A 16,938-nucleotide genomic window follows, 5' to 3' on the forward strand; every position below is an offset into this window, starting at 1 on the left:
ACACTGTCACACTCTGAAGTAGGGGTCACTAATCTGATGCCCACAAAAGCTTTAATTGCTGCCCCAGGGCAAGTGCCCCAGACTGAATACTAATTGAAAAATAAAAGTCTCTTGTCCTCCTAGAAAGAAAGTTATGGGGCAAAATGTGCAGGTACCTTCTAAGCGCTTCTGTGAAATTAGTGTGAGTATGATGTAGCCCCCTTGTATATTTTTCCTGGTTTTGAGGAATGCTTCCTGTTGTTATTAGACAGCACACCGTCATTCTGTGTGCATGCCACCAGTATTGTGTGATCTTCACAATCAGGAGCAGCAGGACACAACTAACTTCCCATGGTAAACGGAAGGTTGCGAGGAGTGGTTCATTTCTAATTTTGTATTCTGCCATGTTCCCTATGGCAACCATTTTGTGCCCACAACACTCTCAAAATCCAAAATGTGCCCACTGGTCCCAAAAGGTTAATAACTCCTACTTTAGAGGCTCCTGTTTCTGGTATGGGCAGTGGTGTTGGGGAGCCTTTTGTACTAAAATCCAGATCTCCTTCTTCTTCTCTGCGTGAAAAACACACTTTGTTTACAAGGCAACCAAACCCATCGCAAACAAAACACAGCATGGATGAGACCTCAGAAACATTAATTTGTGCAGAGGTATCTACATCTATAGGGTCACAGGTGCCGCTGTGGATTAAACCACAGAGCCTAGGACTTGCCTATCAGAAGGTCGGTGGTTCGAATCCCCGCAACGGGGTGAGCTCCCATTGCTCGGTCCCTGCTCCTGCCAACCTAGCAGTTTGAAAGCACGTCAAAGTGCAAGTAGATAAATAGGTACCGCTCCAGCAGGAAGGTAAAACGGCGTTTCCGTGCGCTGCTCTGGTTTGCCAGAAGCGGCTTAGTCATGCTGGCCACATGACCCGGAAGCTGTACGCCGGCTCCCTCGGCCAGTAAAGCGAGATGAGCGCCGCAACCCCAGAGTCGGCCACAACTGGACCTTCCGGGTCAGGGGTCCCTTTACCTTTTTATCTACATCTATCACTTAGCAAACACCCATTTTCTGCAAGTTTGTGTCCTGGTCCTGCTGTTCCAGGTTCTCCTGGTCCCTTACAGTGTTCCTGTTGCCTGCTTGCTGCTCTTTCCTGCCATCCCTGCCTGTTTACCTGACCTCTCTAAGACTACAAGCAGCGAGCAGATGCAGCAAAGGCAGCCTCCATTTGTCTTGCTTTCTCCCTCCAGGTGGTGGTGCAGATTTGGGGCCAGAGGAAGAGGGCAAGTGAGTAGGCATCAATGCCCTGGAGATGAGGGAGAAGGGGATCTACTTGGGGGACCTTGCCCAAGGCCCCCATTCCAAACCTGAAGATGTAAAATAGGGATGGCAACTCCCATGCTCAGAGGCCAAATGTGGCCCTACGTGCCTCTCTTTCTGGCCCTTGGAATGTTCTCCCTAGGTCACATCCTTCATAGGCCCTATTTTGCACCACACTTGACTGTTGCTGTTTGGGATGTATCTTTGAAATCTTATAAAGACCCCTTCCTTGCTGTTATGTACTGACTTGAATAGGATCCAGAATGCAGCAGTCTGATTGGTCCTAGAACAATAGGATCCAGAATGCAGCAGTCTGATTGGTCCTAGAACAATAGGATCCAGAATGCAGCAGTCTGATTGGTCCACAGGAGCCACCCAATCCAGCTCTAGGTGGAAGGGAATCCGCAGCCTGATTGGCCTACAAATGAATCCTGGAATTAGCCAATCACATGGGGCCCATTGTGTAAATACAGTGGTGCCCCGCAAGACGAATGCCTCGCAAGACGAAAAACTCGCTAGACGAAAGGGTTTTCCGTTTTTCGAGGCGCTTCGCAAGACGAATTTCCCTATGGGCTTGCTTCGCAAGACGAAAACATCTTGCGAGTTTTTTCCCTTCCCCCCCCCTTTTTCTAAGCCGCTAATAGCCGCTAAGCCGCTAAGCGGCTAATAGCCGCTAAGCCGAAGAGACTCACGGAACGAATTAATTTCGTCTTGCGAGGCACCACTGTAATGTATATAAGGCAGGCATTCTGGGGGAACTTCCATTTCTCCTCACCACTATGAGCTGAATAAAGAGCATGAAATCCACTCTCAACTCCGAGTATATTTCATTTGCCTTGATAGATAGGTAGGAGTGTGTGTAGAAACTAGCCTCCTGTACAAAGGCAAAATCTGCATTCACTGCTTCACCCACTTTTGACTCTCGCCTCACCCAGCACCAGCATGTAGCCCCCCGAAGCGAATGCACCTCTCAAGCTGAAAAGGGCTCGCCATACCTGCTGTGAAGCTCTATTGCAAAACAACACTGCAAAAAAGACAGTTGCACGGTTTCTTTTTGGGAAATGATTTGGGCGGCATCAGGAGGCATGACTCAGGTTAGACACTCCAGAGTGGCTGGGGAAACCCAGCCAGATGGGTGGGGGTATAAATAATAAAATTATCTATTGTACATGTGTTCAGCACGAATGGACAAGGGTCGCCCATAACCCTGTTGTCAGCTTCATTCATGACCCTCTAAATAAAGTTTGGGTTTCTGCTGGACAAAGGGATCCAACTCCCAGTGACTTAGCAATGACTGAAGGACCCCAACGCCAGTCATATTCATATTTGATCTATAATTCTTTACATCCCCACGAGACTGTGCTGGGAAGGGGGAGTCTAGGAAAATGGAGCAGGGCTCTTGGTTTATCCTGTAAAATGGTTAACGTATTTACTGCTAATGGGAAGACTCCATGGTGATGCTATGGAGATGATGCTATACTAACCATGCATGAGGCCTCACGGGGGAATGTTAAGCCCCCCACAGAAGGGAAGAGTTCAACACATAACAGGTTTTGACTTGCCTGTGTCCACCAAATGGAGGCTGCAATCACCAGCCCTGCAGTTTTATACCTCCCACCTCCCAGGCAAGGTTGCTAGAGTGCTCACGAAGAAGCCGAAGCTGACTGCTTCTCTCACCTAAAGGAAAAGCCTGTCCAACATGAAATGTAAGTAGGGGACTCTTAGAGTACCGTGTGGATGAACAACAAACTTTTAGTTGCAGGTGCTGTAATTATTTTATTTTGATTTATTACCCGCTCATCACCCTTAAGGTCCCACAGCTGGTCCGAGCAATGTAAAAAGACACCATTACAGATGACTTAAAGCAGGCATGTCCAAAGTTCGTATCGGGGGCCTAATCTGGCCTGCCAGTTGGTTTAATCCGGCCCCTGTGGCAATTTATTTCCTGGGTTAAAATCCTAAAAAAGAATTCAACAACTTCAATCCTAAAAAAAAAAAAAAGAGCTCAACAACTTGGGGGTAAAATCATAAAAAAGCTCAACAACTTCAATCCTGGAAAAACAATTTTGGTGGCCCTTTGGTCGGCCCTGACGGCCCTTCACTTCATCAAATCTGGCCCTCTTTGAAAAAAAGTTTGGACACCACTGCCTTAAAGCAAATGGCAAAACTGCTCTGTATCAGGACCAACACAGCAGCATTCAGGTTGCCCAAAATATCCAGTGCAAGGAGGAAGGGATCAGGAGGGGTTTTTTTTGGGGGGGGATTAGGTGTTTGGGACTGAGAGGGTTGCACTCCATGTGGTATAGTGGTTAGAGGATTGGGATAGTATATGGGAGACCAGGGTTCAAATCCCCATGAAACTCACCGGTGACCTTGAGCCAATTGCTGCTGCTGCTACTCAGCCTAACCTACCTTGTACGGTTATTGTGGGGATTAAATGAGGATGATGTATGCCACCTTGAGCTCCTCAGAGAAATAGGTGGGGCATACAGTAGATACAATAAATAAATAAGAATAGGGTGGGTCCTGAAGTATATATAACTTAAGTGTCAAAGGCTAGGATAGAGATGTTTCTTCAGTATATGGCAAAAACTCTATAGTGAAGATGCCAGGAGCACTGATGCTGCCACAGATAATGCCCTCTCCCGGGCTGCCACCACTCTCGAACTTCTATGGGTGGTGGAACTACTAAGAGGAACTACTAAGAGTTAATGTACTATATACATAATAGTATTACGAGGTTCAATAGGGAGGGAGATGGTCTTTTGGGCATTTGGGGCTAAGTCATTTGGGCTTCGAATGTAACTGTGAGCACCTTGAATTGGGCTTGGAAACACAACAGCAATCAACTGAACTCAGGCGCAGAGTTCAGGCTAGAGATGGAGAGAAAACTGATTCTGTTTACATTATAAAGAAAAAACCGCCTAACTACCACTTCGCAAACCAATCCACAAATTAAACAGCATGTATTCTTTGGAATTCACACTTTCAAAAATTTGCAGTGCAGTTTTCCAATCAGTTCAGTTCATAAGTTTATTGCTCTGGCCAAAGGCCATGGCAAACCTGTAGTAACAGCCTTAATAAAACAACATGGGTCCATAATATAAGCTAATATCCATGATGTAAGAGAGAGAAGATACCAGATACACCAACAAACTCAAATCCATCTTGATTTCAGACTTAACCTTTGAATCACCACAAAAATTTGTTTATTAATTTATTTTGCCAATTATTTTTATTGATTTTCCAATATAAACCTAGTTACACAAATTAGTTCCAAATTAATACAGTTCTGTTAAGAGGCTTCCCACACACAGTTCCTGATGGATCTTTATTATCTAATATTACTGCGTTTCATATTCTTATTTATTTCTATTACATTCCATTTTTCCAAATTATCATACAATTAACAGTTGCACTCTTAATGATTTCTATTTGGTATTATTTTATTATTTAACATCCAAAAAAAAAAGAAAAAAAGAAAAGGCTACAGCTGAGGACCCATAGCTTTTTCCTTTTCATCCTGTGCCCACTACATCCAAAAGTCAGTTGTTGTTAGTCTCTTGGCCTTATGTGTCTCTCTGACGTTTTCCTTTTTTTCCTGGTGCATTTGGGGCTATCTCCCTACTCCCACTGCTGTTTTATTCCAGCCTGGTTGGGGCAGAGCTGAAACTTCAAGGTTAAGCCCTCTTCTTTCTCCTGCTCAGCTCCTTCCCATAGTACTCAAGCAGTTCCAAATGTACAATAGCAGATCCCTCCTTTCCACTAGCACAGAGAGTCAACAAGTTCTGAGTTCCAGAGATTTTCCATTTCTTCTTCTGGCTGGGAAAGGAGGGAAAAGGGAAAAGGCCATTCCTCTTCCAACAACCAAAAAGCCCTCATGCAACTTTCCTTTCGCTGCTACCATAGCATTTTTAAAAATTAAAAAAAAAAAAAAGATTATATCTCAACATCTCCACGATCTCTTTCAGTCTTCTTTTTTTTGGGGGGGAGGGGTTAGGCTCCAACCCCCAGCGACAACCTTCCAAACAAAACAACTCTCTCCGTCTTTTAACTCCTTTCAAGCCGCACACAGCTTTACATCTTCTTTTAAATCTCAGTGTTACATCATACATCAAACCATCCTCACCTGTATATCTTAAAATTCAATATTAGGAGAGGGTTGCTGAATCATAAACGTAAAATCTTCCATAAAATATATAGCAGAGAGCCCCAACCTCCTTCATCCACCTCCAGCACAAGATAGATTCTTCTCCCAATTTCAAACCTCAGTTCCATGCAGCTGGTTGTTTGCAGTTATAATGTACATGTCCTCTGGTGTGTGCACCTATTCTTAATGCCAATTAAAACCCAATTACAAGGAGAACCTCTACATCCAATGGCAGTTTTGGGGGTTTCACATCAGGCAAAGTGAGTAAGCACCCAGCACCTCCACCTGTCCCTGTGCAGGGGCAAGCCATTGAGGTGACAACAGGTCTCCAGTACCTCCTGTACCTCAATAGGTTTATGTTGTTGTTTAGTTGTTTAGTCGTGTCCGACTCTTCGTGACCCCATGGACCAGAGCACGCCAGGCACTCCTGTCTTCCACTGCCTCCTGCAGTTTGGTCAAACTCATGCTGGTAGCTTCGAGAACACTGTCCAACCATCTCGTGCTCTGTCATCCCCTTCTCCTTGTGCCCTCCATCTTTCCCAACATCAGGGTTTATAGGTTTGGTTTAACCACTTCCATTCTCTTTATTCAGCCTGTGCCAATTCTCCTATGTTGAGAGAGTCATCGCCATGGCATGGGACAGGAACTGGAAACAACCACCATGACATTTATAGAGATTTTTTATAACTCCTTTTTCCTGATTATTTTATTATTATTTTTCAGTCAATGCATAGAGGGCTACTCTCTGTGTTATAAAGCCATTATTGTCACTCAAAAGAAACCAACCTATTTCTGCCAGGGTGTGGCTACTTGCTTATGTGAATAAAGGTTTCAGAAAGTCTCTGGATAAGAGGCAGGCTAACAGATAATGAGCGATGTCTTCCACCTGAGGTTAACTACAAATGCAAACTCTATCCGCATACATGACCTTGTTTGCTGTAGCAGCCATCCAAGACTGCGATAGGCATTACTTGAAAATGCAGCTCAATAAAGACATTTATTGAGGAAGCTGGTGAGAGTGTGAGCAGATGCTCTAAAATACACTGGAGTATTTCTGGGTTCTATCCAGAAGAGCCAGTCTCTTGTTGTTGTTTAGTCAATTAATCGTGTCCAACTCTTTGTGACCCCCTGGACCAGAGCACGCCAGGCACTCCTGTCTTCCACTGCCTCCCGCAGTTTGGTCAAACTCATGCCAGTCTCTTAGTTGACACTTATTCAAGGTCAATCCAGAGCTCAGTTCTGGAATATAATAATGGTTTAAAACATCTTGACAAGCTGCTTTCCAGAGCAGGTTATCACTCAATTCTATGTAGCACAGTGCAGGAAAAAGCTCAAAAGGCAATTTTTAAAATATACTTTAACTGAGCACAGATTGCTCTTGCCTTAATTGTTGGCGTCCCAGATTCTGTACAAAGAAGAGCTGCTGATATTCCTGGTGGTAGAGAGTATAGCTTCTAAGGAAAATAAAATATTCTGCCCAGTTTCCAAAACCTTAATGGAGTTCAAATCAGAGCCCCAGATTTCAGTGTCATAAAGAATTTGAGTAAGCACTTTACTATCAAATATTTCATGGCAGGTTCAATCAGCTGTTGTAACAGGACTTCATCAATGCCCCAATAGTTTTCTGTGCTTTGACTTTCACTGCTTCCATCCGAAACTTCCAAGGGAGGTTTCACTAAAGAGTACACCCAGGTATATACATGAAGGAGTTTGTTTTATACCTTGTCCAATTCTCCATTTTTTAAAAACTTCTCAAAAGTATGCAAAAGTGCATATTTAAGTGAGTAAGTGTGCAAACAAGTGAATATATTGGGTGAGGGGAGAACATATAAAAAATGCATATATTAGTCAAAACTGCATACAAAAGTGTGTCTGTTAGGAGAAATTCACACTCAGATGCTGATGAATTTTCATGAGGATTAAAAGAAACACAATTTCAAATTGCTGCAACAACATGGAGGGGCTGAGTTTAAGACAAGAAGGTGATGAAAACCAAAACTGACAGATGGCATCCACATCTCATTTTGAGAGCTGGGTAGCCAATGTGGGGCTATTACCAAGTTCAACTTCGTTGGACTGATCATGTTGTGTGGATGCCTGATTATCGTCTTCAAAAGCAACTACTCTATTCCAAACTTAAAAATGGAAAGTGTAATGTTGGTGGTCAACAAAAGAGGTTTAAAGACTGTCTCAAGGCAAATCTTAAAAAATGTAGCATAAACACTGACAACTGGGAAACACTGGCCTGCGAGCACTCCAGTTGGAGAACAGCCTTTACCGGAGACTTCCGGGTTAGCGCCATCAGCAAATGGATTCCCTTTGATCGGGAGGGGATCGGCTCCGCGGAAATCGGGTCTTTTCCGCTGCGGTGAAGCGGGGACCCTTACAAATCCCAGGCAGTGAAGCCTTGGAATGTGGTGACTCGGCGGGCACCTTTTGTGCCCCCCCAGCTTGCGAGGAAGCCTTTTTTGGGGCTTCGGAGTGGAACGGGGGTGGCGTGGTGCTGTGAGTTGATTGCTTCTTTCGCAGAGCGAAGCCGCATGGCCGTTGCTGGAGAGCGCTGACTTCTTTCCTGGAACAATTGGACTCTAAATAAAGTACCCGTGAGTAGTGGGAATTGGACTTATTGGCAAAGAAGAAGAAGAAGAAAAAGGCTTAATTGGCTACCGCGGCGGGAGGTCTAAACAGGATGTCTGCCTTCCGCTTTGTAAATAGATCAAAGCATAGAGACTTTTGAGCTAAAGCGCTGGGGAAAAAAAGTTTGAAAAGGGTGTTTTCCAACTCGAGAACCCTTTTGAACCCCTTTCCTTGAAGCAGGGAAGGAAGGGGGCTGTATTGGACTGTTCAAGCCTGCATGAAGAGAGGAGAAGTGCTTAAAATCCACTACTCAGACCTTGGAACGGTCTGCCTGTGAAGTAAGACTGTTGCTTTTTAGTCTTTGTGTCAGCTGTTAAAAGAAGGACTTTGACAGTAAGTTGGATACACTGTGGCCAGCTTCAGTTCCTTATTTGTTAAGAAGGGAAAATTAAAAGCAACTGGAAGGTAACTGAATTGGAACTGTTTCTACTTCTCGGCTGGAGAAAAAGTTACCTTTTTGGACTATTGCAATTGTGCTTGCTGTTGAAATGGAATACACAAGATGAAACGGTCAAATCTGTTATGATTAAATGGGCACAAGATTTTGGATATAACATTATGATGGCTGACTGGGAAAAATTATGGACCACAGACATTAAGTTTACGGCTTGTAATGCCTTAAGAGAGAATTTAATGAAAATGATTTATATGTGGTACCTAACCCCAGTCAAGCTGGCAAAAATTTACCACCTGCCCGACAATAAATGTTGGAAATGCAAAGAGATTGAGGGCACATTCTTTCACCTTTGGTGGATGTGTCCTAGGATTAAGGCCTTCTGGGAGATGATTTATAATGAAATGAAAAAGGTATTTAAATATACCTTCCAGAAGAAACCAGAGGCCTTTCTCCTGGGCATGGTCGGCCAATTGGTGCGAAGGGAGGATAGAACTTTTTTTATGTACGCCACAACAGCAGCAAGAATACTCATCGCGAAGTATTGGAAGACACAAGAATTATCCACCCGAGAAGAATGGCAGACGAAAGTGATGGACTATATGGAATTGGCTGAGATGACTGGCAGAATCCGGGACCAAGGAGAAGAGTCAGTGGAAGAAGATTGGAAAAAATTTAAAGTATATCTTCAAAAATATTGTAAAATTAAGGACTGTTAGAAAGATGTTGGAAAAAGAAAATTAGATGGTTTTGGTTGAAATGACATAAAGGACTAAGTAAAGATGAGTTGATGAAATTGATGAAAGAGAGGACGATAAATTGTAATATATTATATTAAATCACTCAAATGAAAATAAGGTTGGAAGGATTTGCTGAAATAACGATTTGAATTAGAATACAAAACTGGGAGGTGAGAGGAGGTCAAGGAAATAAGTAAAGGAAGAAAGTTATGTAAAGGTTTAATCAGTTCTTTTTATTTTTTAAGTGGATGTATTTTTCTTTTCTTTTCAAGCAACTGGGGTGGGGGTGGCATGCTCCTAAATTCTCCTCACCCCCAGGTTTTTAGAAATAGGGAAAAATCTTTTTGGGAAGAGAAAATGAGGGGCAGGCTAAGAAATCCCACAAAACAGCTCAGTTTGATAGGTTTTAGGGATGTGACAATGAAGAGTGCATGGTTGGTTCACAAGCTGCATGAAGCACTGAACAGACACACTTTGCACTGCAGCAATTTGTTGCAGTTCCCACTTGTTTAAATAGCACACTTTTAGGGAGGAGAGGAGAGAAAAATTCATTTAGATAACCTGTTCATATAACAATCCCCAGAGTGGAGCCCAAGATGTGTATTGTGTGATGCTTTGCAGCTTGCAACGGTGGCTGTGTGTGTTATACAGTGCTATAGTCCAGTAAGACACTGGTGGATGTGTGAAATAGATACAAGCACACACAGACCCAGAGATGTTTTCCTCTAAGGAAAATGCTTCAATAATACTTGTAAGTGACAATAATGACTTAATAAGGCAAACTATGGCTTGAAATGCCCCCCAACACTAAGAATTTTTAAAGGCAGACTATAGTTGAATAAAATCACTTTTGATGGACTGAATAAAACAGACAAGAATCATAGAATTGTGGGGTTGGAAAGGGACCCCAAAGGGCCATCTAGACCAACCATCTGTAATACAAGAATCCCACCTGAAGAATGACCCAACAGGTTGCCATCCAACCTGTTGGATTAAAAAACCTCCAAGGATGGAGAGTTCACTACTTTCCGAGGGAGCCCGTTCCGCTGTTGACCAACTCTTTACTGTCAGAAAATTCTTTGTAATGTCTTGATTCCTGTAAATAGAATCTGCTGGTTCAGGTCCTTCCTTCCGGAGCTGAAGACTACACAGAACTTGAAGCAAAATAATCAAGCAGGAAAAGATAGAGGAGGAGGAGGAAACAAAAGAAGACTAAAAAAACAACAGCAAGATTACACCAAAAGGAATATATGAGGAAGAACAGTAGGGTTTGAAAGAAAAGGCTGGATAAAGGGTGGGCGTGGGTTGGACTCAGGCCTTAAGGACACCTGCTTCATATCCAGAAGGTCGTAGTTTCAGCCCCCAGCCTCTCCGGGTAGAATTGGAAAAGACTCTGTGCCTGAATGCTTGGAGAGCTGCTGCCAGCCAGTGTAGACCATACTATGCTAGGCAACTTGCTGTGTTCCACCAGAACTGTTTTATTAAAATTCCTGCGTAGGGACAGAACTTGCAAAAGTGCAAGAAACCCGCGAGACCTAGGTGATTTATTTACTTCAACATCCCTTCCCTAAAGGACTGGGATTGGAGGGCCTGGGCAAAATCATTTCCTTTGTTTACAAGGTTGGCCTGTCAGTTGCAAACAGAGTTCTCTCTCCCTTTCCCCTCTCCCTACCCTGGTGCTTTCCTTAGATGGTAGGTTTAGAGATACTAGTTTTGCTTTTAGCAAGGACTTGCCCACTAGAGGGAGAGAGAGACTGAAGGAGTTGTATGTACATTTTTTGTGTGCGTTGGACTAACATAGCCTCTCCTTAATGTTGCAGTGCTCTTTGGACTTATTTTGGTTTGGGTATCAATAAAGCTTTCCAGGTTTCAGTGCGTCCTTGAAAAGGAGTACTTCTGCTCTTCCATTCCAAATGGTGAGTCATCCATCCTCCCAAAGACTTATCTATGCTGGGGCATGATTGTTAGAAAATTGTAGAGGGACAAGCTTCCAAAGTCATCACTTTAAGTTTGGGTTTTTAAAAAGATCCCTGCTGGGAAACTGAGGTCACATGCCAGTGGTGGGCAGTAACAGAGGTGAATGTGTGTGGAGCAAATTTTACCTTTGTATGGTAAGCTAAAGGTAAAGGTAAAGGTACCCCTGCCCGTACGGGCCAGTCTTGACAGACTCTGGGGTTGTGCGCCCATCTCACTTAAGAGGCCAGGGGCCAGCGCTGTCCGGAGACATTTCCGGGTCACGTGGCCAGCATGACATCGCTGCTCTGGCGAGCCAGAGCCGCACACGGAAACGCCGTTTACCTTCCCGCTGGTAAGCGGTCCCTATTTATCTACTTGCACCCGGAGGTGCTTTCGAACTGCTAGGTTGGCAGGCGCTGGGACCGAGCAGCGGGAGCGCACCCCGCCGCAGGGATTCGAACCGCCGACCTTTCGATCGGCAAGTCCTAGGCGCTGAGGCTTTAACCCACAGCGCCACCTGCGTCCCACGTATGGTAAGCTAGTTGTGATTAAAGGACCCGCCACCCGCTTGAGGATAAGAAAGACACATGGACACAGTATCTTAGGTTAATGGGCTAAAAAAGGCCACAACTTTATTGATGACAGCATATGAGAGATATTGGCTTAGGCATTGGATAAAACAACAGAGCGTGACTCCACGCCCTCAGGGAGGGGTGAGTCTATCAAGGGTTAACCACCATTGGGAAGAGCCTGTTGATGCAAATACAACTGAAAGCTCCCCCTGATGTCACCGGGGGTTGTGCCATGGCCCTAGACACCAGCAAGGGCGTTGGACAGGATCCATGACCGCCGGATTCTTTTACTGGAATACCCATAAAATGGAGGGGTAGGCAATGGCCACACCATGCCCTCCAACACACAACCATATCCCAATGCCTAACCGCCAATACCCAAAAATTGTGACGATTTGCAACGAGGTAGGCGAAAAACCAAGTGGCCGGTGCCAATTTGCCAGTTGGATAAAAATTCCTACCAGGCCCCTTGGCCAACCAAGGTGACCAACCACAGGTCCATAGCGATGTCAATGAACTAAGGGAAGGTGGGTGCGTGATCCGACCAGAAGCAGCAGCACAATGGCTAGGAAACACTGCCGCGGCTGCGTTTGAGCGGCTAAACCCCGCCCCCAAGCCTCCAGTCGATTGGCTGGCCATCTGGGGGCGTGGTGTGGCAGCTGGGGCAGCTGGGCAGGGGGTAAAACACCCCCTGCCAATGCTGGAAACGGCTCCCGCTCACAACTCCTACCCTCCTTGAGGAGAGGCTTTCCTTTCCCAACACGATCACATATAAAACATAAAGCTATCTCTCAAGCATTTTCTGTTTCTGCCACTTCTAGGTTTTCCAGAAGGGTTGACCTCCATTCTCTTTGTGGTAACCAACGTCGGAATTCTCAACTCCACCGTCTTCAGTAGCCCCAGCTTGGCCTCAGTGTCCAGCCTCGCCCTAGCAAACAGCGGCATAACGAAAATCAAACCAGGAGCGTTCAGCATTTTCCAAAACCTCCGCAAACTAAGTTTATACCAGAACAGTGTAACTGAGGTTAAAGCCTCTTGGCTTTCCAACCCTGGGAGTCTAGAAAACCTGACAGTGGCTCAGAACCTCATTGCCAGTATAGGGCCAAAAGACTTTTCAGGGTTTTCCAACCTTACATCGCTGAACTTAGCAAACAATCAGATCTATCAGATATCCAGCAAGAGTTTTAAGGAGCTGACCAAGCTAACGCTGCTTGACCTGTCCGGCAATAAGTTAACAACTTTAGCAAGAGATGTATTTGATGGGCTGATGCTCCCAGTGATGAAGTTGGGTGGAAATCCATGGAACTGCTCCTGTCAACTTCAGGATTTTGGATTATTCCTGCAAGGTAGGTGCCCAAGGTGGCTAACAACCTAGTTGTGAAAACAATACAATTGAAATTATTTGAGAGCAGCTAGAATTCTCTCTGCAACATCTTGGAGGTTACAAATGACACTTAAAATTAAATCATATTTTGATTAATTGTGGGATTTTGCAGCTATGGCCAAACTGACAGGGTTTTTTGGACCCACCTGGAAGGAAGACAGAGACAAAATAATTTTGGGGGTCAAATGGCAGACATACGTTGATTACTAAAACAGAGATGGTTTAGAACCAAAATGAATTACCATATTTTTCGCTCCATAAGACGAGCCTAGTTTTTAGAGGAGGAAAACAAGAAAAAAAATATTCTGAATGAAACAGTAGATGTATGATTTTTGTGGTTCATGCTGTGGCCACAGACATGTGATCTGATGGTGAATTTGGGGTGACCCAATGCAAAAATCCTGAGGATCCATGTGGATCCGTGCTTTGTAACTATGTTTTTGCACCACTGCAGCCCCAGGAAACAGCGGATGCCTGATTTTTTTGGTGCAGGCTGTAGCCATGGACATGCTATGTGATCTGATGGTGAATTTGGGGTGACCCAATGCAAAAATCCTGAGGATCCATGGGCTTTTACCTCCCCCCTCCCAGGCAGCCTCCCTAGTGTCCCTTATCTCTCTTCTGATCCCACCAATCAGCTGTTTCTTTTCAAAACCCCTTCCCTCTTGTTTGCCTTAGTGTCTTTTCCTCAGCTGGAGCAGTTTTTTGCTCCTCCTTTTCTTCTAATTTCTCTCCTTATTGCTTTAGTCTTCCTGTTTCCCCCCTTTGCAAGTTTGCTGTCTTTACCTCTCCCCTCCTAGGCAGCCTCCTTTCTCTCTAGCGTCCCTTATCTCTCTCCCCGATCGGCAAATGATCAGCCGCTTTGTTTCAACACCCACTTCCCTCTTTCAAAAAAAAAAAAAAAAAAAAAAAAGCATGAACTGCTTTTTGTCCCTGGGCAATTTGGTTCCAGGGACCATGCATTCGCTCGATAAGACGCACATACATTTCCCCTTACTTTTTAGGAAGAAAAAAGTGTGTCTTATGGAGCAAAAAATACGGTATGTGTTTACAAGGTGTTAGTGAATTAATGCCATAATGTTATTGTGAATATATGTGCTCTCTTAAATTAGACAACTCTTTTTGAAATTGTGCTTTTGGGAGTTTTGTAAAATGTGATAAATAATATCTTTCTGTTAAATCTTTATAGTTACTGTTTGTAGATTCAACACTTAATGTGATTCAACACAGGTTGAACAGTTTAAAAGCGGGAAGTGGGCCTCTTCTAATCAGAAATTTGAGAGAGGCTGGCTTAATCCTCCAGGCTAACTTTTAAAACCAATTTAAGCAATGCCTTCATTTTTATTTTAAAAAATTAATTGCATAAACCATTGAAAATATAAATGGAACCAGACACAATAGATTTCACCAGTGAATCATTTCCCAGTCAGTTTTTCCACTGTTCAAGACCGTATGTCTTTACAGAGTTGATCAATGCGTCACTGCTTGAAGATGCTGCCTCTGTCATTTGCCGAAGTCCACCAAACCTAGAAGGGATTCCTGTCTGGAACATCTCTGACTTGAACTGCCTGCCAGACTTCTTTTCATCAGCCTTTGAGAACAGCTTCCATAAAGTTGGACTACCAGCTTTGCTGGTATGTTTAGGTATGTTTCTGTGTATCTGTTAATGTTTGATAACATATCTCTGTTGACATAAGAACACAAGAAAGGTCCTGTTGGATCAGGTCCAAGGTCCATCTAGTCCATCATCCTGTTTTCACAGTGGCCAACCAGATACCCCAATGGGAAGCCCTAGATGGGTCATTGGCCTGATCAGACCTGCTTTTCTTACCTTGTTATGTTCTATCTGCTTCTTTAGGAATTCATGTACCCTTTTGAGCTAATATTTTACCTTCTTCTTTTTTTTACTTTGGGCAGTGTTGATGACGTTCATTTTGATGCTGCTTTTGATCTGGATGGTGAAACGCAGTAATCAACAAATCCAGCCAAGCAAAGAAGCGACTGATCTAACCACTAATGGTCAACCATCTGATTCCATGGCTGAACACAGACTGACTAATGGAAAGATCAGAATCACAGAGACAGGGGTGATGTCTCACTCTAGATTGTTGAGAGTTCGTGCCAAGTCTGCCTCAGCCATATTGTTGCAGGCAGAATTCTGCCCCAGACCATGTCAGTCCACCAATTCGGCTGATGAAAAGCAAGGGCATCTAACAACTCCCTTCACACTGTTAAATGAAAAAATGCACATGAGAAGTGAGGACCTGTGCAACTTTATGGAACTGTGGTATTACCACAAGCTAGAAACAGACAACAGAAAGGAATTTCAGAGGCATTGCAATGTGAGCTCATTTCCGACTGAAGTTTATCTAGAAACTCCAGATATGAAAGTTACTTCAGAAGTGGCAACAAAAAGTTTGCAGGAAAATTGTATTTTGGGAGCATCTGAGAATGATGATAGTAAAGGCTGTGACAGTGTTGAAAATCCTGAACCCTTCTTATATTTAAGTGTTGCTACGACAACAGTTGAAAATCAAATTGATGTCCCACCTAAAAAAGATGGGGTTATAAAAGCAGGTGGAAGCTGCTCAGTTTCTTTGAAGCGCGCTTTGACATGGCCTTATGAGATAAAATCTTTGGGGCAGAGGTCTAATGTGTTAAGTATTAGAGAATCATTTAAAGGACAGTTCCTCCTGCCTACTCTGAACCTTGAAGAGAAACTGGATGTTGGGAGTTCAGAACTGCAGGAAGAGTGGCTAGAGGTTCATCCCAGGAAGGCATGTCAACCATTCGATAAGGGTCAGCTTGGATTAAACCAACAGGCAAAGTTAGCCAAGGAAACAGAGTTTCCATATCAGCAAGAATCAAGGGCCGAAATTGCCTTAGAGCCAACAGATGTTGGAAAATCTGTATTCACTGTAGATCTGCAAAGACAGCATGATCTGAGCACATGCCCCAAACAGGGTGATCACCTAGTCAGTGGCAGAACTGAATTAAAGACAGAGGTAAAACCAGCTAACCAACCTGAGATTTCACTTCAGCAAGAATCAAAAGCAGCAGTTGCCTCAGAGTCTGGACTCAAAACAAAAAGGGGCCCCACAGCTGAGAAAAGGAAACAGTCATCAAAACCAGTATCTGCTCAATCTAAAGTCCGTCAGGAAAGTCATCCCTCTCCACTCTCATCAGCTGATATTGCTTCCACTAGTCTGCCCCTGTATGATGAGATCTCACTTGAAAACGACGAGTATAACTATGCCAGCCTCCTGCATGAAGTTGTGGAGAATCGTGGGAGGTGGACTAGGGAAAGATGGAGACAGACCCACAGGAAACGTTCAGTGAATCAGCCCCCAACCAAATCCAAGTAGATCACATCAGACTTCAGTTTAATGCTTTGTACATTCATCTTTGTAGTAAAAAGAGAGAGAGGGAGAGGAGTTGTATCTGTCTAAGTTCTACTGAGAGTAAACCTACTGGAATTAATATTCAAGTTAGCCATAATCATTAAATTTAAATCAGTCTAGAACTAATGTTGGATACAATTATATCAATGAATGAATGAATGAATCAGTCAATATATATATATATATATATATATATATATATATATACACACACACACACATATACACATATACATACTGTGTGTGTGTGTGTGTGTGTGTGTGTGTCTGTGTGTCTGTGTGTATATATATATATATATATATATATATATAATATCTGCATAGCAAGAAGATGAATATGACCTTTGGGATCCCTTCCAACTGTACAGTACTATGAATCAATGACATATACATATATAATGAAACAG

At 43.6% G+C, this 16,938-nt stretch overlaps 1 protein-coding gene across 2 annotated transcripts; it reads left to right on the forward strand.

Moving 5' to 3' along the window:
* Window positions 1-2,959: 2,959 nt before the first annotated feature.
* Window positions 2,960-16,662, forward strand: LOC307207847 (uncharacterized protein; the record flags this gene model as incomplete). Of its 2 annotated transcripts, XM_079962062.1 has the most annotated exons (5): window positions 2,960-3,003; window positions 11,039-11,134; window positions 12,568-13,092; window positions 14,595-14,774; window positions 15,048-16,662. In XM_079962062.1, exons 1-5 carry the CDS (start codon window positions 2,997-2,999, stop codon window positions 16,493-16,495), a joined length of 2,256 nt encoding a protein of 751 aa, XP_079818188.1. In that variant the 5' UTR covers window positions 2,960-2,996. The 2 variants fall into 2 exon arrangements, with proteins under 2 accessions (XP_079818188.1, XP_079818189.1); XM_079962063.1 differs by lacking the exon at window positions 15,048-16,662 and having other exon boundaries at window positions 14,595-14,797.
* Between the last annotated feature and the right edge of the window lie 276 nt (window positions 16,663-16,938).

This window comes from Podarcis cretensis (genome assembly GCF_951804945.1).
Source record: "Podarcis cretensis genome assembly, chromosome: Z".
Lineage (NCBI taxonomy): Eukaryota > Metazoa > Chordata > Lepidosauria > Squamata > Lacertidae > Podarcis > Podarcis cretensis.